The sequence below is a fragment of the Coptis chinensis genome, chromosome 1, assembly GCF_015680905.1.
Source record: "Coptis chinensis isolate HL-2020 chromosome 1, ASM1568090v1, whole genome shotgun sequence".
In the NCBI taxonomy this organism is placed as follows: Eukaryota; Viridiplantae; Streptophyta; class Magnoliopsida; order Ranunculales; family Ranunculaceae; genus Coptis; species Coptis chinensis.
In genome coordinates this window covers 17,455,381-17,477,981 of record NC_141456.1, presented here as the reverse complement: position 1 = coordinate 17,477,981, position 22,601 = coordinate 17,455,381, and the positions used below count along the sequence as shown (strand labels likewise).

Below are 22,601 nucleotides of genomic sequence, written 5' to 3'. Positions count from 1 at the left end.
ATTTGATCTTTTGGGTTGTTGGTTCGACCCCTAGGCCTCTAGTACCATCACCCAAAGGTTTTACCGACTTTGCTAGTCGGCACCTCCTAGTACATGAATCTGAATAACAGAGAGTTAAAACAACTCAAACTACTATAAATTTTAATAAGAGATTGGTGTCAGGTCGTCCATGAAGATGCAGAATTCATGTCTTCACATGTGCTAGAATCACTGATTGTGCATCTCCTTCCAAAATGACCTCTCTCCAATGCCGATGAATTGCAAAATCCACTACCAATTTAGCTGCTAGGGCTTCTGCTTCTCCTGGTGAAGTGGGTTTGACTCTGTTGAACTTTACTCTTAGTGATTCTCCTTGACTGTCCTTGCCAATCACAGCTATACAAGCATATATAAGAACAATTCTTATGAAAGCTTGCATCAAAATTAAGTTTTGCCCATCTTGGAGGTGGTGTAATCCAGCTAAACCATAACTAATACGGTTCATTTTTCATCAGGAGCATTTTCCTGCTGCTTGATAGCAATAGACATTGTTTCTCCATTTTGTTAAGCTTATAAAGAGCACTCTTAATTATCATGTCCATTGACCGGGTGTACGTGTAGTTAAAAATTAAATTTTAAAGAACTATATTATTTGAAGAATTTAAGGTGTATCTCATTCTGCATTATATACTTCATCAGAGTTGACCTGTTGACGACTGGATGTTTCGTGTATTTGCTTAATATATATGGACCGTACAACACTCTGCGACCATTACTTCACCAGCTTCTTAACGTTTTCACTTTTCACTATTGCATTAGAGAAAAAATCCCTCCCGTATATTTGTAGAAAAGAGCCAAAAACATCAGCAGATCAAAAAAATGGAAACAGCTAAATAGAGCGAAAGCATCAGTGACACAAACATGAGAGTTATGGCCCACCCAATAATGGCCAGGTATTTGCATTGGGTGAATTGATTGGTATCCTCCGGCCACCATAAGGCTGGCAAACAACGCAACCCTCTATATCAAAAGAAGATAAATGGTTCTGGTGTTGATCAGTCGTCGTGTACATTGGTTTACACTTTAGACAGTAACCAGTAGCTGTGACTGCCACCACCTGAAACTGATAAGGTGTTGGCCTCTGTGGTAGCCCACCACGTAGGTAGTAAATAATTGGGCCCTCGTTTCTGATATAGTTCCTAAATCACACAAGAATATGGCAGTAACTCGAGATGTGCATGAAAAAGATAGAGAATATCACAATGAGAAATAGTATGCCAATTTGCACTATCCTTCGTGCAGTAAAAACTTTGCATATAATGTCTTGTTTATTTTCTTGATATATGTGTAGGAAAGAGAGAAGAATACAAGTACAGGTCAAAACTGTTATATATTTTCCCCTAAAGGTAATACATTACAAGGTTAGAATGAATTTTAAGTTATTGTTCTTATGTGGGTCGTTTGAGACTCATGAATGTTAAAGACATACTTCTCAAATTACAAAGGGGTTTTTTGAACTAACCCCTAATGTATAGTCTCCTTTATGAAAAACCCTCCAAAGTAATAATCGTCACAAAAAACCCTCCAAAGTAATAATCGTCACAAAAAACCCCTATTCTTTCTCAAAATAAAGGTCTAAAAACTGACCTTTAAGATTTCATTCCTATTTTACCCTTACACATCCTCGACTTTCTTCATAACCAAAATCACTTTTCTTACTCTTGTGTTGTGATAATTTCAATTCAATTTAATTCTTCTCTCATTCTTCTTCCATTATTCATCTTATCTTCTTGGTTCATCTGAATTGGAAAATTGTGAGTATAATCAAAGTTTTTCAATAAATTTGGAGGGTTTTTACAAATAAAATTTAGAATTTTTCGCTGTCAAATAAACTTTTGTTATTTAAAAAAATAATAAATTTGGTATTTAAAAAAAAGTCTTCGAAACAAAATGGGGGGTCTTTTGTGATGATAGTTATTTTGGGGGGTTTCTCACAAACGTGACCATACAATGGGGGGTTAGTACAAAAAAACCCCAATAAGAGATCATTAATCGTGAATTCTGATTTGTGAACGTAGCAAAATGCCTGCAAAACAATGAAAGAATGGATCCTTATTTCCTATTGACATGTCTTCCCTATTTCTCTAATGAATCTTAAGGTTTAATGCATGTTAGCGCGTGTTCTCAAATACCAACTTATTATATCAAAATGAAAGAGGTCCTCTCTCTAATTTAGTTGTTTTTGTAGCTAGAGAGAGAGAGAAAACTGCTGAAACTGCAAATGTAAACCATCTACAGGTATAGTAAGTAAGCCCGCTTATGATTAATGCATGAAAAAGGAAGCATTTCACGTTATGATCTTATGTATGATTACGCTAATTCAAACAAAATGGTGTTGAAGTTATTAATGACGACTCTCAATGCAAGTCTAAATACATCTTAGCCTCCAAATATATGTTACTCATATATTACAGCTTAGAACTACTTCAAAGTAAGTTCAAATGTTCAACAATCGTTAATCATAATAGAAGATGCATGTTTAGAGACTGCAGCACATCAGAACTAACAAAATCATCAAAACTTATGTGTAGTCATGTTCATTCATGTTTGCAGAGGCACTGTTTTTCTTCCTATTCAAGCACACAATGACATTCGGAAAAATATTAGTAATAATATAAGAACTCAATTTTGTAACAAATCAAACTGCAGGTGTGTTTCAATTCCACATGAATATAAAAAAAAAAAAAAAAAAATCAACAAAACACAACAGCATCAAACCACACTTGTAGTTGTATGTATGATCTAGGACTGATGACTGGTAGAATCATCTTGTTCATTTCCTCTAGCCTGCGATTCAGATGGACCACTGCCCATAAGTGGCCGATATGCGTTAAGTGCAGCGAGCATGCCCAAGTGCTCAGTCGTCGCACCGCCACCACCCATAGCAGAACCTAACTGTTGGCTAGGCAGTAAAGCCAATGGTGTAGGAAGATTCATGAAATGTAAACCACTTGACCCAGACCCCCTATACACATTTGTGTTACTAACTGAAGGAAATGTCCATATTGGATCACCACTCATTACTTGGTTATTAGGACTGGGATTAGGATTAGTAACCATCCAAAAAGTAGTCGGTATCTGGCTAGGACTCACCGCTGCAGGAAGCGGACCGGAGCTTGCTGATTGAAACATGTAGTTCCCCATTTGATGTTGTAAATGTGATGTATCTTGTTCCGGCCTACTTTTTCTTCCCATACTTCCATCTGTATCTCCCATATCTAAACACTGATCTCTTAATTCTTGCTTAGCTTGTAATAGTGAATTCACATTATTTGACTGAAAATTGAGTAGGTTTGAGGAACTCTCTTGTGAGAAACCAACACTTGGATATAAAATTCGCCGTTGTGATTCATCGATATTTCTTTCCCATTCACTTCTCATCCTCAACTGTGGTGTCACAAAATTTGGATTGAAATATGTAGACCTTAGTTGTGATGGTGCAGACATACTAGACCCCGAACTACGAAGCGATATGTTTAAAGACGTAAAGTTAGCAGGAATTGTACCAGTCCCAGTCGCCGCGATCACTGCTGGTTCAGCTTGCTGGAGTAGCCATTCAATAGTTTCACCATCTGATTTGTGACCGAGTTCTCTAGTTAACTGAAACACTCTAGCAGCACAAGTAGCTGGCATACGAATACGACGACCACGACCATCAACTTTAGTATGCCGATCTTTTGTTGAAGTCCTCTTTGGTGCTGGCTTCTTGGACGCTTCAGCAATTTGAAGACTGGAAGGCGATGATTGTAACGCGTTTGTCTCTGGTGATATAGTGAGTCCAGGATAACCTGAACTTGTACATACATCTGCTTCCTCCTTCTTCTCTAACAACTGTAGTGGAAAATTAGGCCTAGTATGCATTCCATTTTCTCCATCCATCAAGGTAGGAGTAGTAGTGGACTAATAAATTTGATGAAAAAACAACTGTGTGAGTGACCCTTAGCACACAATCTCTTGTGGGTCTCTCAGAAACTCTATCTATAGGAGCCTAGAGTCTACATAGGATCAAAAAACTCATTTTCATTCACTTTGTGGGTCTATCTTTGTTTCTGTTTCTCTCTTCTTTTTTTTCTTTTTTTTTTTTAATATAAGTGGGGAATTGAATGATATTTTCTTCTTTTTCCAGCAAATAATTCACATTAGTTGAGATTGAGCTTTGAGTCGGTTTCTCTATAGTGAGGGGATAAGGGGGTGAAGGCAGCAAGCTTTAAGCAACAAATATAATGAGTGGGAATTATATGGGTTGGCATGAAAAGCAATGTGTTTTTGCTTTATTTTTTCCGTGTGTTTTCATTTTTCAAAATTTTTTTTTCCCCTTCTCCAATTTTTACTTCCTTTTATGTGGTTGGACACTGTCTTGGTTCAGACTCCACGTGCGGTGTTCTTTATCATTCAATCCATAAAGACAGTGATGGCTGAAGTGGGACCAATCCCAAGTCAAAAAAACAAAGAGCTGGAAAGTAAAATTATATCATGTGGGTCCTTCTCATTCAAGTAATCATTGCTCCCCTTGCCTTTGGCCTTCTTAATCTCAACCATTATGGCTGGTTTAGCTGATTCAGTATTAGAGTCCTTAGTTGATAACCAGGTTCAGAGTAAGAGTTAGAGGAATTAACAAGTCCTTCTTCTTGTACTGTCAAAGATGCTCTTGGCACTTAGCTCTTCCTCTGAGTCATGAGAATGACAGCAATACAACTCTTTATTATTTATTTGCTTTTTTAGGTTAATACAATTATACAGAGATAGTTAAAACTTGACTTTTTCTATTAAAGCTTCAACTATGTCCAAACTTATAGTGAAAAAATTTCAATATGTAATCTTAACTTCTTAATGACAAGTTGACATTTTTAGTATGTGAATTGATGCTTCCAGCGGATCAAAGTTCTACTCTACTAGAAACAACAGTTCATTCTACTGAATTTCATTGAATACTATGAATGTAAGAACTACGTGTCAATTAGCTAGGGTATAGAATATTCAACATGCTATTGAAATATAGGCAAACTCTTGAATATAATGTAACCAACAATTTATTCTTAGGCACACACACTTGGTCACGCAGATATGTTCTCCAAAAGGAGAAATATAGATACAAACATAAATAAAAGGAGATGATCAAGTTCCAGGAGAGAAAATTTACAGGAAATTAACTCTCACAGTTAAATGATATTTGGATTCATACAAGGAGATCTTCATTCGGAAAATGATAAAATAGTACTTCAAGACTTTAAATGAAGAAGAAAAAACCGTATTACATCGTTGCAGAAACAACGCAGTATCTTTCAGAAAAAAAATCTTGATTTCTTGGTTGCAGACTTGCAGTACATAAGTTAGGATCTTAAGGTCGCGTCATGGACCATCACCGGTCTAGCCAGCGACATAATCAGTTCGAATTAGAACTCATATGAACGGACTTACAATTATTGTGCATGAAACAACCTGCAAGTCTATAGGCGATTGTCAGTGCCATTTTCGTACTGAAGATTTGTGATGGACATCCATTGTTACAACTTATATGAGCATTGTCACGTGGTACAGCAAAACAAGCCCTTAGCACATTAGCACCACATATTTAGAACCATCCTCAAGAGGAGGATGGACGTATTGGTTAATGTTGGTTGAACTTGTAACATATACTGGTGACTATGATGGCTTACCCATCTATGATCCATAAGGGACCGTTTGGCAACCATTATAAGTAGAAATAATTATGTATTTAAAATCAATTCTAGCACAAATAGTTTTTCTTTTAACATTTATGAAAGAAATGATACCAAACAACCAAATACAAATCAATTATTGATTTAATACCCAAACCAAAAATGGAAAGGAAAATTACCAAAAACCAAAAAGAATAAAAAAATATAGCAATTCAGTTTAAAAAAAAAGTCCATAATTTTTGTTTCTCATTCTTTAAATTATTAGTTTTTGTTTATATTTTAATGGATTATCTCATTTTGGCTTCTAAATTTTTTTACCAAACTATTTTTTTTATATCCAAAATCAATTTTGGAATTCATAATACATTATTTGTTATATAATAGATTATTATAAAGAATTCAAACTTGTTTATTTGGATGTTGATTGCCCCTATATATTAAACAAGAGAACTTCCTCTTTTGGAGACTTTTCTTTCAGCTAATTAACAACAAAAGCAACTGTGATTAACTTCACATAAACCTCAATTTTTTCTACTCGTTTTCCACTTATCACTTTGTATATAATAAATTAATAATACACACAATTCCACATAAGAATAGTTATTTCGTTTGTTTTTATGCACTGTCTTCTGTTTTTGGGTTTAAAAACAATATCAAACTTTATTCCTTCTGAGGATGATCATTGCTAGATTATTTTACGACGATACTATTTACATTTTAATAATGTAATAAATAATTAGTACACACGTTATTTACGCTGTCCCATATATCCATCAGATTGATATAAAAATGGTTTTTCTTTGTAGGCAAATATTAAATTGGTTGAGATGATCGATTTAGCTCTGCTCAACAATGCCTATTTAGATAGTTGCGAAATGGAGCATTTTCAGTGGAATTGTGCAAGTTCATGGCTCCACAAAAAAACCTATGACAAAGAATATATTATTTCACCAATTTCAGCCTACCATATGAACCAGAAGTTCAAGTCGTCACATAAGATAAGGAATAGTGATTACTAGGTTGATATGAGATATAATGGCTCATAATAATATCTAGAAAATGCACACACCTACTGTTATAATGGTGACAATTGTTGCTCAACTCCAGCCAGTCTTCTTGTTTTTATCATATCTTCCAATTCCATAAAATTATGCTTAATCTGATAATGAATGGTCATAGCAAGAAGAATCTTGAGATTCAACGGTGATAACCCTCCTTGTGCTGCACGTACTCGATCTATTTGTAATTTTAAATCTTGCATATAACCATTAAGCTAAGTCATTAACCACCTCCGTCTTTATTTTTCGATAATTATTAACCACCTCCGTCACTGATTATAAATATAGATAAAATGTTAAGCCACGTCTTGGATTCGTAGGAAATTCTGTTAAGGAATTGCTTTATGATACTATAGCTTTAGATTCTTTAAGTAGTATACATAATCTGGCCTCTAACCTGGCCTACTCTGTCTCAAACCTTTACATGTCAAAGGGCAATAATATAAAGATATTTAAAGACCATTGTTTTTTGTGGGAGACTGAGGGAACATGATATAGATGAAATGTGGTGGATATAGCTGTAGAAGAAAAGAGAGATTGGACGAAAGATAGGAAAAGTTGGGATCCACGGCACAAAGGAATTGAAGCTTATTTCAAAGTGGCGTTTGACAAAAGAAGAGATATTACGATTCTGATCGAAAAGTTGCAGGGCATATTTCTTGGTAACACCTCAAGTATAATTACTTAATACTTGCGTTTTTGGATTCCTAAACGAAAAAAAGATGAACTGGACTCCGGCCTTGGTGAAAATGCAATGGGGTGGGGGTTTGAAGACATCTTTTTTTTATGGGATTGGTTTCAGGACACCATCTCTTTGACTCACTTAAGACCAGGTTTCGTCATGATTTCCAGTTTAGTGGTGCCGAAAAGAAAATAACAAATAATCAAATATGATCAGCTTTTGGTTGGTAGTTGGTGTGTATATACAGATATGGGGTGGCTCCTCGTTGCTTAATCCAAAAATTGAAATAAAAGAAGATGGTGTATATATAGTTAGGTGGCCTTGAGCATGCCAAAACAAACTTCGAAATTTAGTCTCCACTTGTAGGTTACATATGGCAACCAAGCTTCAAATGATTTTTAATCCTTCTTTAAGAGATATTTTAGAGCACTTAGCCATAACACCAAACTCCTCAGAATAGTAGAACACCTACTCTTTCATTTTCTGTTTTGACCACCGCACGTTTGCTAAATTTATAGTGTACAAGCACGTTACTAAGCTGTGCTCATTGAGTTAAGAATGTATGAAGCACTTGTTGGTAAGATACTACCATATATTGTCACCAATATACTTTAAATACCGAGTAAACTTGCAATAAGTTTAGAGATCGAGAGAGGGAGAAGAAGAAGAATATATTGAAGTAAATCAATAAATAGAACAGATGATGCCTCGTGAAATTAGAACGTATATTTCCCAAGATTTATCTTTTAGCTATGCAGCACCTAAAATCTCTCTCTCACACACAGACACAAAATCAATGACTTTGGTGGTTCAATAAAAGATTATTAAGAGGGTATAATAAATGTGACTTGACTGTCGTACTGTGCATATAAAAAAACCAACCATTATGCAGCACTGCAGCAGTAGTCTTGCTGCACAGATCAAACACTAATGGCTAGTGCTTTTCCACTAACCAGATAATCAATCAAGTTTTGCAGGTTTGCATATAACATTTTGTAATTTCAGTTGTTTGTTTCACGCGTTTCTTTTGAGTTTTGCACCTTTTGTTTTTTAAATGAGTTGTCTACCCAAATGTTTGGAGAAGTCCACATCAAAATTCCAATAGCGTAGTCATTCCAATATACTAGCCATCCATCCAACAATTACCATAAGTGGAGCAACCACCATGGGATAAAGGTCACAACTCATTAGTGGACCACGATTAACAACCATCCGATCAGCAGTGTTTAACTACTTCATTCCAACGCCAGTTACATCCAATATCCAATCAGTCAAACACCAAAACATTTCTAATCTGTTGTCTTCAAATTGTCTTTACACATTACTTCAAACAACCAAAACAGAGCCAATCTTCTCAGATAAGAAAACAATAACGTTGAGCACAAAACCTAGCTAAACATGTCTTTGTTTAATAAGTAATTCACAGTCTTCAATCTCATAATTATTTCGTTTAAGTTTAGTATCTTTTCAACAGTCATTGATATATCCCTTCGTACAATTTGCACCATCCCTATCAGACCCTTAAAAAGGATTGTGTATCTCAGACATGAAAGGAATGGACTCATAGGATAATGATGATATATGGTTTAAAACCCACGATATGGCACCAAAACCATGGTCCACAGATAGTTATGAAAGAAGGGAGATTATTGACACAAATTAGTTATTGAATTCTTGTGGCAGCTCCAGACTCAGTGTTGTGTCATAATCGCTGAGAAAGTGAATAATTTGAAGATGAAAAGGACTTAGCAATATCTATCTGATGCACAAACACTAGTATGAAAAAGCCAAGACATATGCTTGTCAAATATTGGATAAATATTAGAGCACTCCGACATTGAATAATAATGCAGAATCTCTTTCAATTAACTCTAATATGTCAAAGAATGGAACATGAAAGTCAGTCATAAGGTTGATTAATCAAATAACTACTAAGTTTTCGTTAATCGTAGATTGAACGAAATAAATTTATTTCTTCAGGCAAAGTAGGAGAAATGCTTTCTTATTTTCTATGAAAAAGAAAGCAGAACTGCATCTGTGCATCCCAATGAGAATGATAAAACCAATATCTTTAGACCTTTTTGGTGCTACGATTTGATCAAATCAGAGCTACTTTTATTGTAAATACGGTTGTGTAAAATTCTAAGTGTTGTTCGTATAAAACTAAAAAGAAGTCATTCAACTTTCTTCTAACCCTTATCTCTTTTAAAAACTACTTACTCTGCAAAAGCTCACTGTCAAAACACCAAGAATAATAACTGATGCATTCCACACTAACAAGTTAAAGTTTCTTTCAAGGACAATTCAGTTGTATCTCAGTGTGACACATGACAAACCTGAACAACAACAAAAGAGCAGTTCCTCCAAAGTTGAACCTGTCAGATAATCTTTAACATTTGATATGTCCTACTCCCCCACCCCCACCCCCCTTTTCTTCCTCCTTTCTGTTGTCTGTTCCTTTCCTCCACTTTTTTGTTTATGCTTACGCTCAACTTACCACTTCCTAAGAGCAGGAAATAATCCAAGTAGGGAACAATGGTTTTAAACCTGAGGTAACAGGCTAACAGTACTATGCTGCCCAATGTTACTTTTACTGCTCCCCATTTATAATGCAGATAGATTTGGCCTGTGGGAGACTCTACCAAACCTTCCATTGTAGCCTTTTGTTGCTCAACCTTCCCCTGCTTCCAGCAGTTACCACACCAATTTCATACTTACTGGTCCCCTATACTAAGGGAGGAATCTGGATTTGAATCTATGTCTTGCCAAATTTCATATGATAAAAATAATCCGGAGTGGTGAAAAACCATCATCTGCATGCAATCAATAACCTAACATCAAGGCCCTTCCTAGTATTTGCAACCAGAAGAGCAAAACCTAGTCACCTTGCCAATGTTTATCAAGGGTGGTAATAAAACTCTCATTGAGTCATTGCTGCATTATAACATCAAAACCTCCCATCTACTTTGTGACTTCTCAAATCAGCTTGGAATCCATATTGTCCTCAAGGGATCAACTGCCAAAAGCTGAAGACGCAAACTCACCTCGTAACCTCATTGATCTAACATGTGTATGCAATATTTTGCTCTATCCCAAGCGCAAAGAGCCAAACATTTACTAGGCCCAACTCCCCAAAAAACCAAATTCGTGACCAAATATGAAGTTTTGAACAAAAGCAGTTATTAAGTTTTACGTGTTGATAGACATCACAAAAATGATATCAGCGTCAACCACTGACAGGCATAAAAGGAGAAATCTTAGCATTTTTCATTTGGTGAATGTTCAGAATCAATAACTGATAAAAAACACAATGTGTTCAGAACAAGTTGACGACATGGCATTAAAATGGCAACTACAGCTGACTTGGGTATACAACCAAATATAAAGTTAGACATCCAAATCATGGCCTAGGCCACATGAAAACTGAAAAGGCCACGAAATGCAGTAACAAACTTGAGAACAATTAAAAAGAGGAAATTAATCAACTAGGCAAAACAAAATAGTATCCAATTTCAAGACAGCAACAAGACCATAAGGAACGGTATTGTTTAAAACAGCTTTGTGATACCTTCCTCAAATCCCAGAACCGAAAAGATTCCAGTCTTGGACCTTGAAGCTTGAGACTGCTAGTTTGAAAACATCAGCCATCTGCATGCATCCAGATTGCATGGCAGGAACAGCTAAACCAGCTCCTGCAGTCCTTGCGCTTTCACTAAAAGGGCTGAATCCATAAACATGATACAAGGATTATTAGGATATATACAAAAACAAATGATCGTCACGATAACAAACAAAGTGCAAGAACTTTATTCCAGTAAGTGTATGGCAAGAAGAAAAAGGAAGAAATGGGTCATGTAAGGCATAAGTTGGACTCCAACAGTCTTACTAAACAAGGGGGAGCTCATTTTCAACTTTTATATTATTTGTTCCTCAGTGCAATCAAAGCGACTTGCATAACTAAAGCTTGGAATGGTATGAAATTTAAAATGATATTTAAGATAATTTTCAACCCGTGCTCGAGCATGTCCTTTCGCTTAAGAATAAATCAATGTACAAATATCAGAACAACAACTCAATTCTCCATCTGACAAAGCAACCTAGCAGTTCAGAACTATTGAAACTGCAACGACACATTTGCAGCTGTGGGTGAGGAGTAACCATGTAAGGAATTAAGAATTTCAACAATACCAAAATAACATAAAGATCATTGAAAAAACAAACATACAACAACAACTTCCTCTAAGGATTTATGGTCTGATTCACTGTTCTTAGACACTTACCTTATCACAATTGGTTCATACGCAGTAATTAGCACATCAGTCCCAACTCCCTTCAGGCGCAAATTTGCCAAATAAACCTGCAGAAGCAGTCAATCATGCAGGCTATGAGTAATGACAAGATTTAAAGGTCAATCACTCTGTATAAAAACTTTTTGACACAAATTACCAATCTGATGAAAAATGGGAAAAAAGGTAAACATACTTTTACCACGTTTTGGGCTTCTCTTCCTTGCTTTCCCTTAGATACAGACTGTTCACAATATATCAAGTTAAGTTAGTGATAGTCTTACAAGGACTACGCAATGTACAACGGCAAATAAAAATAAAAGTAAAAAAATAATTAATAAAAATATCCGCACAGGCATACAAGCAAAGTCTCATGTATGTATATACATCCATCAGAAAAGGCATTAAATACCAATGAAGGGAGAAAGAATGACCATGCTAAAAACCATAGGGTTAGTTAGGGATGACCACCCATTAATAGTTGCAAACAATGTTCAATGGTCATGCTTCTTAACCTGAAAAAAAAAAACACCTTTGTAGCCGTTGGATCTTGTAACTGGGGGGGTATCCATAATATTTTTGAAAAAAGGGATCCCTACTTGCAACTAGTAATGGGGGATCATCCCTAACTAACCCAAAACCATATGTGGCACTATACATTTTTTTTCAACTCAATGGGGTTTTAACGCAAGAGCTTCAAGCCTGAACACCTCATTAAAGAAATGAATGAAGTACAGGATAAAATGGAAATGCAACTAATAAGGGAACACGAGCAAAGCGCTAAATGATGGAGGTGATATCTTATTTGATTGTGCTTGTTGATAAGATAAAAAAGACAAGGGAAAAAGTTATGAGTTTACTAAACAACAGGAGGTTAGGATATAGAAGTCTACAAAAATGTTCACTAAATGTAAATGTATCTCTGATTTAGGTTTCAGTTATGTTGAGTTAGAAATTTAATCTGTTGGTTTAACTGTTCATGTAGGAGTCAGCAACCTAAGGGTACATTTGAGATCCCATTTTGTACAAAGTGGTCAAAAGGAAATGTTTTTTTGGACTGGGGTTGGGCATTTTCCACCAGCAATGTATAAGGTGATAGGGTAGTAAATTAACAATAAAAATATTTTCCTTGAAGACATTAGTTTATTTCAAGTATAAGTATAATCTAAACAGGGATTCAAGAAAGGACACAACTTATTCAACCTATAGGCGAGTTCTGTTAAGTTCCTTAGTCCTTCAAGCCCAAGACACGTGTCGATTACCATTCACAGTAGATGTCTATATGAATGCAAGACACTGAATTAGGTAGCTCTACAGAAAAACTTGTAGAACCCAAGCTAAGAACAATGTTTTATCAAACAGTTCTTGTAAAAGTCCAATATCAGAGAAAGGATCAAACGAAATAACACAAGAACATGGAAACTAATTTCACCAGTGTGGCCATGTCATATAAAAATGTACATAAAAATTGTGTCATAAATGAGATAACAATTACCATCTGACCAACAGCTGTCGTCATAATTGCCGGCATGTTTCTGAAGCGTAATCCATCTAACTCAACGATTCCCGACTGCTCTACTACCTGGAGGAAATCGTGATACAAGTTTAAATTCAACCAAATCAACACGCTACTTAAAAGTAAAAACGCTTAAAGTATTAACCCCTAAACCAACCATCCCCTCCCCCGCGAAGGTTTAGAAGTGGGTGGGTGCAAACCTGGCCACTAAGGCAATATCAACAATATTACAGATAAGTCACTAATATAGGCATGACATAGAAAAGTCCCTATCCGAAATTTTGTGTATTAAGGAAACATAACGTCATGAGATTACAACTTACAATGCTTCCTTGAGCGTCTTGTTCCCTGGCAAGGTCTTGAAAAAACCAAGCAACACTCGCACTATCTTGAACTTCTTGTTTAAGTTCTAACAGCTCAACTATCAAACTCTCATCACGACTAGGATCCACATATACTTCCTATATATATAACAAAATTAGCACACAATTTAACTATAGAAACGCAACGAAACATCAACAACCAACCTGATGATCAGGAACTTGGCGAATATTGCTGACATCCTACAACAGCAAAATTATAATCATCTCCATACATATGAAATTATTAAAGACATTGGAATGAATAATAATAACCTGGAATCTAAGTGGGAAAGTGCTCCAAATTGCTCCACCGAATAAAGGGCGGTCTGAAGACATTCTAAATTTATATCCGTCGATTAAAAACTTACTCTACTGAAGAAACAGTAATTAGAGAAAATGCTGATTTGTATTTGGCGGGAGCGGATACTATTCTAGACTTGCGTCGAACTTAAGCCACTTTTTCCGGATAGGCCTGTCGAAATAAAGGCCCAAACTGAAAGCCCAAGATCAAGAAGATTCGACTCTTTCTAAACTTTGTGATCAAAGTCCAACCAATCCTTTGATGAATATGCACCAATTTCAATCAATTGATAAATTCACTGAAATCAAAATGTAGAGAGAGCAAGGAGAATAAGAAAGATATTGTATATGGTGAAATTATCAGATTGCGAAAGGCTTTATCTGAATTTCTTAACCCAGGAAGTGTTGTATTTGTTTCTGAGAATGAGTGGCAAAGAAAGAAGAGGATAAGTTGATCTACTATACTCACTATCTTCACATATAAGTGTTTGACTTGAACTTTGTGGGCTTTCACTTGTAAGTAAAAATAATTATTACAAAAACACTCTAAGTCGAAAATGTTTTCGAGTTGGAAAAGGAATGCACTCCAAGTGGAAATGTGGAATTGTTACACCAATTAATTATTGAGATAACTGCAAGACTAAAACAATCTACGTCTTGATTATCATCGATATAACTACACGCTAAAACAATCTATCTCTTGATTCACCCACGATTTGTCGTGTTTCTCCACAGTTTTCTTTTTACACATGTATCACACTCTTGAGGTGACCCCACCTCTAGGATTTTTTCCGGCTAGGGTTTCCAAACCGTGTTTTTTTTATTTATTTATTCAATTTTCTCCCATATCTCAATTAAAAACAAATATATATAGTAATAATTGTATTTTTATTTATTTCTTCAATTTTCTTCCCTATCTCAATTAAAAACAAATATATATATATAGTAATAATTGTATGGTAACCTATCTCTAACATCAACTTAGAATCAAAACTCCACAGTTATGCCACAACAAAACACTGGTCGAACTTATTATATAGATTACAATTTATTACAAGAATGCAATTGGGATGATCACTTCTTCACCAGAAAGATTAGTCATGCATAACAATTTGCAACACACTTACAATGGTTTTTGCTAAACAATAACTAGTGGACATCGGAGTTTCTTTCTAGAAACTATGGAAGCCCTTGGTTTCTCCGAGAAATGGAAGAATTGGATAAATCAAAGCATTGATACTATTTCTCTTTCGTTCAAGATAAATGGATCATCCGTGGGTTTTCTCAAACCCGAACGGAGTATCAGACAAGGAGATCCCCTGTCACCATTTTTGTTCATTATCTGCATGGAAGTTTTCTCTCGTCTTCTCTCCAAAGCAGAAAAAGAAAAATAAATCCATGGGGTCAAAATCAGTAGGAGTGACGATCCTATGTCTCACCTTCTCTTTGCAGACTACAACTTCGTTTTCTGCAAAACAGATATTGCAGAGATACATCATGCGGTCAAAATCAGTAGGAGTGACGATCTTATGTTTCACCTTCTCTTTGCAGACGACAGCTTCGTTTTCTGCAGAACAGATATTGCAGAAATACATCATCTCAAGGATATTTTGGAGCTCTTTAAAAATGTTTCAGGTCAAGAGATAAATTTCTAGAAATCAAGTATTTTCTTCAGTCACAATACCCACCGTCGTCATCAACGCATTGTGAAAAGAATTATGAAAATTGGGAAAACCATCACCCATGAAAAATATTTGGGAGCCCCGTTAATCCTCAGACACAAGAGTCGTATTGATTTTGATGAAGTGCTAGAAAGAGTTTCTCAGAGAATGGAAGGGTGGAGAGCCAAGCTACTCTCCCAAGCCGGAAAATTAACGCTCATTAAAGCAGTCACTTCGCCCATCCCCTCTTACATGATGTCAGTTTTCCAATTGCCAACATCTACATGCAACAAGTTGAATTCTCTAAATGCTAGTTTCTTTTGGGGAAGAAAAGAAGACAACACAAATAAGGTGCACTATATCTCCTGAAACAAAATATGTTTACCAAAATCAAGTGGGGGCTTGGGGATAAGGCGTGCATCTCATCACAATATCGCACTTCAAGCTAAACTATTTTGGAGAATCTTTAAAGAGCCAGACAAACCTTGGGTGGTAGGTAAGCCTTCTAAAGAAGTACGTTCGTAAAAATTCGATCTCGAGGGTAAAGTGCCCTAGGTGAGGGGCATCCAAGATATGGCAAGGTATACTTAAAGCAAGAGATGAGATCCTCCCTAAGCTATATTGGCATATTGGGACTGGAAATGACATCGATATCTGGCTCGATCCTTGGATACCAACTCTACCATACAACAAACCCATGGGACCCATGCCACCTTTAGGCCCATATAGGTGCTTAGCTGACCTCATTGATCCAGAAAACCGCTCATGGAAAAGAAATGTTTTGGATACCATATTTCTCCCAAAATCAAAGGAAAATTCTGAAAGTGCCTCTCAGTCGACAAGAACACAACGACTCTATCAGATGGTTAGAGGAAACAAATGGAGAATTAACAGTGAAATTTGTTTACAAATACCTCAGTGAAAGCACAAATGTAGATCAAAACCAACATCGGCAACTCTGGAAAAGCATCTGGAATCTCAACACAGTGGAGAAAGTCAAATTGTTCTTTTGGAAAGCAATCAGAAACAACTTGCCCAGAAGAGAAAATCTGGTAAATCGGAATATCATCTCCTCAGCTACTTGCCCACGCTGCAGTAATTAGGTGGAATCTACTCATCATGCACTTTTTCATTGTGTCATGCTCAGACACATATAGTATGGCTCTAAACTCTCTATCAGAACTGATCATTGGAATATCGATGATTCTATCATTTCCATCATCACAAATATCACCACTATGCTAAATTCTAAAAATGATATTAAAGACACCCTAAGTGAACTTGCCTCAATCATGTACTCCATATGGACTAGCAGGAATAATTTTATCTTCAACAACAAACAAACAATTTTTTTTGGCATCATCTCCAAAGCTTCAACTTTTATTACTAACACGGAGAAGCCATTTGCTAAAGACAAACACATAAATGTCTGGCCTCATATAACTGATAAATGTTGCTACCTCACTACAGATGCCTCGTGTGATAGTAATACTAAACAGGTAGGTTTAGGTTTTGCTATTTGGAATAATTTTGGTTATTGCATTGGCGCGGGATATGACAGAGACATAAGTGCTGATCCAGAAGAGGCAGAGGCTCGAGCCATCCGAGGAGGCCTAGAGTTTTTACAGCACATGCATATCCGGAACATCACCATTTTGACAGACTGTTAGAGACTTGCTGAGATTTTGAAGAGTAGAGGGACAAACCTATCTTGGGGAGCTATTTCGGTGGCTCACGACATTTATGCCAGTATTTCTGTTTTGGATGATTGTACTTTCTATTATATTAGTTAGAAACTCAAACGTTGTAGCTGATGCACTTGCGGGGAACCCCCCCCTACTGCAAGTTCGTTGGTTGAACTATGTATGCACTCTCTGGGAGCACTTCCTAGTTTGGAAGTGTTTCCTTTTATCTCTCTCTCTAAAAAAAAAAAAAAAAAAATAATAATAATAATAATAATAAAAATAATAATAATAATAATAATAATAATAAAAAATAAAATAGTGGACACAACATGTACATTGGTGACATAGATGTTTTGGGGTCATAACAAAAGGTCGTGGCAATGGTCATTATTGTCCTTGGGAATAATTCAATTTCACTCCTATCCTAAACACCAATTAAAATTGTTTCATTTCGGCCGCTATAAAAAAAAAATTTGATCCAGTTTTCAAAAACAAAAATTTCAAGGGTTTTTTGGCTCGCATAATTTATATCGTTAGGGAAAAATGAGTATGCAGCAGGCGAAGAAGAGGAATTTTCAAATAGAAGCGTTTAAGCACAAAGTGGTTGTCGATCCTAAATATTCAGACAAGACGTGGAAAGTATTGGAACATGCGATTAAAGAGATTTATAATCATAATGCTAGCGGTCTCAGCTTTGAAGAACTTTATAGGTCTCATTTTTATTTATTCTTCATGTTTTTGCAATGTTTCATGCTTTATCTTCAATCACCCCGTGTTATGTAGTCAATTATCATATATATCTAAATATGTAGTGAGTTTATGCAAATTTTAACAACTTGTTGCATCATGCTCTGAGATTCTTTTGTGTTCATTGCCAATTAACAACACTGTGATGCTAAAGCAATGGTGGATACAGGAATGCTTACAATATGGTTCTGCACAAATTTGGAGACAAGTTGTACTCAGGTTTAGTGACAACGATGACAACGCATCTCAAACAAGTATGTGCATTGATTGAAGCTGCTCAGGGAGGTTTATTCCTTGAAGAGCTGGACAGGAAGTGGACCGACCATAACAAGGCATTGCAGATGATCCGAGACATCTTAATGTACATGGACAGGACTTATATTCCCAATACCCAAAAGACACCGGTCCACGTCCTTGGGCTGAACCTGTGGAGAGACCACATCATTCGCTCCAGTCAAATTCAGAACAGGCTTCTCAACACACTTCTTGAACTTGTGCAGAGAGAGCGCACTGGTGAAGTTATAAACAGAGGCTTGATGCGGAACCTAGTACAGATGCTAATGGATTTAGGTTCCTCCGTTTACCAAGAATACTTTGAAAAGCATTTTCTCGGGGTCTCATCAAATTTCTACAGTGTTGAATCTCAGCGGTTCATTGAATGCTGTGATTGTGGGGAGTACTTAAAGAAAGCTGAGATACGACTTAATGAAGAGATGGAAAGAGTTTCACACTATTTGATTGCTAGGACTGAAGGTAAGATTACTAATGTGGTAGAGAAGGAGATGATTGCCAATCACATGCAACGACTTGTCCACATGGAAAACTCCGGTTTGATCAAGATGCTAGTGGATGACAAGTATGAAGACTTGGGAAGAATGTACAGCTTGTTCTGTCGGGTTGCTGATGGGCTTTCAACACTTAAGGATGTGTTAACTTCTCACCTTCGGGAAACTGGCAAAGAATTAGTTACCGATCCAGAGAGGTCAAAAGATCCTGTGGATTTTGTGCAGCGACTATTAGACGAAAAGGATAAATATGACAAAATCATCGGCTTAGCTTTTAACAATGACAAAACATTTTTGAATGCTTTGAACTCCTCTTTTGAGTATTTTATTAATTTGAATTCTAGGTCTCCGGAGTACATTTCCTTGTTTGTTGATGACAAGCTCCGTAAAGGCCTGAAAGGGGTCAGTGAGGAGGAGGTGGAAGTTGTCCTGGACAAGGTGATGATGCTATTCCGTTACCTGCAAGAGAAGGATGTGTTTGAGAAGTATTACAAGCAACACCTTGCAAAGCGGCTTCTTTCAGGAAAATCCATCTCTGAAGATGCGGAGAGAAGTTTGATAGTTAAGCTCAAGACAGAATGTGGATATCAGTTTACTTCCAAATTGGAAGGCATGTTTACTGACATGAAGACGTCTGAGGACACAGTTCAAGGGTTTTATGCAAGCCAGGCAGCTGAGATTGGAGATGGGCCCACCCTAGCTGTCCAGGTGCTCACAACTGGGTCATGGCCAACTCAGCCAAGCGCCCCTTGCAACCTGCCATCTGAGATTTTAGGGGTTTGTGAGAAGTTCAGGGCATATTACCTTGGGACCCACACTGGGAGAAGATTGACCTGGCAAACGAACATGGGCACAGCTGATCTGAAAGCTACATTTGCAAATGGCCAGAAGCACGAGCTGAATGTGTCGACGTACCAAATGTGCATCCTCATGTTGTTTAACAATGCTGACCAACTGTACTATAAAGAGATTGAGCAAGCCACTGAGATACCATCATCGGACCTGAAGAGGTGTCTACAGTCTCTAGCTTGTGTAAAGGGGAAGAATGTTCTGAGGAAGGAGCCAATGAGCAAAGACATTGGGGAGGACGATGCTTTCTTCTTCAATGACAAGTTCACGAGCAAGTTCTACAAGGTGAAGATAGGAACTGTGGCTGCCCAGAAGGAATCCGAGCCGGAGAAGCAGGAGACAAGGCAGAAAGTGGAGGAGGATAGAAAACCTCAGATAGAAGCCGCACTAGTGAGGATCATGAAGTCCAGGAGGGTTCTAGATCACAACAACTTAATTGCTGAAATCACAACGCAATTGCAGTCACGGTTCATGCCTAATCCTGCTGTGATAAAGAAACGGATTGAATCTCTCATTGAAAGGGAGTTCTTGGAGAGGGACAAGGTTGACAGGAAATTGTATCGGTATCTTGCCTGAGAAACCTACAAATGTGCAAGTTGCCTCTTCTGTTAACATGCAATTGTATCCTCCATTTTTTGAAGTGGGAGTTTATGTGGAATCTGATTCCCCTCCAAGGCAGGCAGGCAGGCAGGCAGGAAACTATAACACTATCTTGTTCTCTAATTTTCACTTTGTTTCTTCGGACCCAAAGCCCTTCACCAAATCATCAGCCCGAGAGAAACAGCTCCATATGCCCCCTTGAAAATTGACAAGCATTTGGAATTCTTTCAAATATTTCTGGACTGGTTTAGCTGCCCTGCCTCTCTGGGCTGAAGTTGATGGAAGGGGTGCAAAATTTTATGAGCAAATACTAGTACTTCCAGGTCTCATTTGTTCGATTTTTGAGTCCCAATTAGAGCAATACCCACAATCTCACATTAGTACACCAAAAAAACGACATTCTGTGAATTGTCCTTTCGGCACTAGAAAACTTCTTTACTTAAATGAGTTAAATCATACTAAGATCAGAGCTTAAAGTACTAGTGAACGTTTTTCCATAAAATTTGGGCTAAATATAACGAATGCGAAACCAGTATTTCCGATATATAGACTGAGTTGTGCTTGACAATTGAAATATCAATATGATATATTTTGATGCATGGGCAATATATCTGAGAATTTGGGGAGCATGTGAGTATTTTGGCCTTTTCGGCTTAATCTGATGCGTTGTGCGTGTATATTTTTATATCTGTATCTTTTCAGCTGTTAAAATTGGATGCCTAATTGGTGTGAAGTGTCATTTGCTGATACTTGTTGGAATCTCTTGCGTATTTCTAAATACTAGTGTGTGTGTGCAAAGTGGAGGAGATGAACAAATGGTGTTCTCGCCACTTTAGTGCATAGTAGATAGTCCCACATTGGTTATCCAAAGACATCGGGTAGGTTCGTGCCCCGGCTTGGGCTTCTTGTTGTGGGTAGTGGTTTGACCAATAGCCTAAACTTGTTTTTGCCTTTTTTCTTGAGTAGCAAGTTTTCGGTTTCTATTAGGAGTTGGTCTCTCTTTCTCCTAAACTCTATAAATAGGATTTGTGAGTCCATAGAGAGAATAGACTTGATCGAAACTCAACTCGAGAGAAACGAAAAACTCAAACCGATCTTTTTTCTTCTTCTTCTTCTTCCCGCCACCGAGAGTTATATCATTTTCTAGAGGGTAGTCCGTTTCTAGTGCAAAGTCGGTGCTAACCATTGAATCCTGTGAGGAAGAGGCCATTGTTGCCTTTCTCGCACCATTGGAAGGGGCTTAAATCTTTCCTTAAGGACGACCCTAATCCGCCTTTGGTTATTCCCGCCACTCTGTCCTTGTTTCTTTATTTACTCATTCCTTACGTTTCTTCTACTTTTAGTTCTTGCTGCTCATACAACTATTCTAACAATCTTAAGGAAAGAGTTTTGTAGTAGAACAAAGGAGAGTGCTTTAATACGACAATCAAAAGATAAGTCTTTTACTTTGAGTTATTGTTTGTGTTATTGGGTTATGACTTTAGAAATTTTCTAATAATTTCGTTTTTGGTAGGGAACCAATTAAAGATTGAATATTTATTGATCTTTTGTGGTTTATCAAACCCTATATGGTTGTAGACCTTTCTCCTACGTTTGTGGTAGTCAAATATGAGATTTCTATCAAGAAAAACGTCAAAGTTCGTCTTTTTGACAGCTGCGTCACTCGTTACGGAAACTGCTATAACTTTCAGCTCAGAGCTCGGTTTTGCAATCCGCTTCTTGTGTTGGATAGCTGATTCAAAGAGCTTTCCAGTGGTATAAGGCTTGATACCCAATTCTTCATGTGCTGGTTCAGAATTACAGTTCTTTTGAACTGTTTTTTCTAGAAGGAGAAAAATATGGTAATCCGATTTTTCAATCGGTTAGGTATCGTATTCTTTCACTCTTTGCAATTCTTTTGGTTTGATTATATGGTGATATTCTTGCCTTGAGTTGCATGCTAGTTTTCTTAGGAGGGAAATCCCTAAGCTTAAACTTTTTTAATAACCTAGTCAACAAATTATACGTGTTTATCACTGAGGAATTAATTGATGTGACTAGAAGTAGTTTGATATTAATTTTCTTTGTACATATGTAGATGTATGTAGATGGTCTAAGAGAGACCTTAAGATAGTTAATATCAACCACACTCAAATCTTGGATAGTAATTATAATGTATTCAATGCATAATTGCTTACCTTTATTGAGTGAACGTGTTGTTAGACGATGGTTATAATTGTACTGTTGTGAAAATACATGTTAGATGAAGTAACTTGTAGCTTATATCCAATAAAGCATATGTTAAAGTTGTGTAGCATGCTAGTTTTGGATATTAATCATCGTGGATTTGCTTTGAACTTGATGATAGTTTATTGGTAAATTTTTCTAGTTG

General features: G+C 36.7%; 3 protein-coding genes across 4 annotated transcripts; 1 reads left to right on the top strand and 2 right to left on the bottom strand.

Moving 5' to 3' along the window:
* Positions 1-2,630: 2,630 nt before the first annotated feature.
* On the bottom strand, positions 2,631-4,310 carry LOC147522600 (transcription factor TCP15-like). Its single transcript, XM_086594314.1, has one exon. It carries the CDS (start codon positions 3,916-3,918, stop codon positions 2,782-2,784), a length of 1,137 nt encoding a protein of 378 aa, XP_086450440.1. The 5' UTR covers positions 3,919-4,310; the 3' UTR covers positions 2,631-2,781.
* Positions 4,311-10,702: 6,392 nt separating this feature from the next.
* LOC147522599 (ran guanine nucleotide release factor, putative (Mog1/PsbP/DUF1795-like photosystem II reaction center PsbP family protein)) lies at positions 10,703-14,916 on the bottom strand. 2 transcript variants are annotated; one of them, XM_086594304.1, is made up of 7 exons: positions 13,877-14,916; positions 13,769-13,804; positions 13,565-13,702; positions 13,221-13,307; positions 11,922-11,969; positions 11,720-11,796; positions 10,703-11,160 (listed from the first exon to the last, which is right to left on the bottom strand). In XM_086594304.1, exons 1-7 carry the CDS (start codon positions 13,937-13,939, stop codon positions 11,013-11,015), a joined length of 597 nt encoding a protein of 198 aa, XP_086450430.1. In that variant the 5' UTR covers positions 13,940-14,916; the 3' UTR covers positions 10,703-11,012. The 2 variants fall into 2 exon arrangements, with proteins under 2 accessions (XP_086450430.1, XP_086450434.1); XM_086594308.1 differs by lacking the exon at positions 13,769-13,804 and having other exon boundaries at positions 13,877-14,425.
* A 2,734-nt stretch (positions 14,917-17,650) lies between these two features.
* LOC147522598 (cullin-3A-like) lies at positions 17,651-20,353 on the top strand. The gene is made up of 2 exons (XM_086594298.1): positions 17,651-17,959; positions 18,166-20,353. Exons 1-2 carry the CDS (start codon positions 17,793-17,795, stop codon positions 20,204-20,206), a joined length of 2,208 nt encoding a protein of 735 aa, XP_086450424.1. The 5' UTR covers positions 17,651-17,792; the 3' UTR covers positions 20,207-20,353.
* Positions 20,354-22,601: the final 2,248 nt, after the last annotated feature.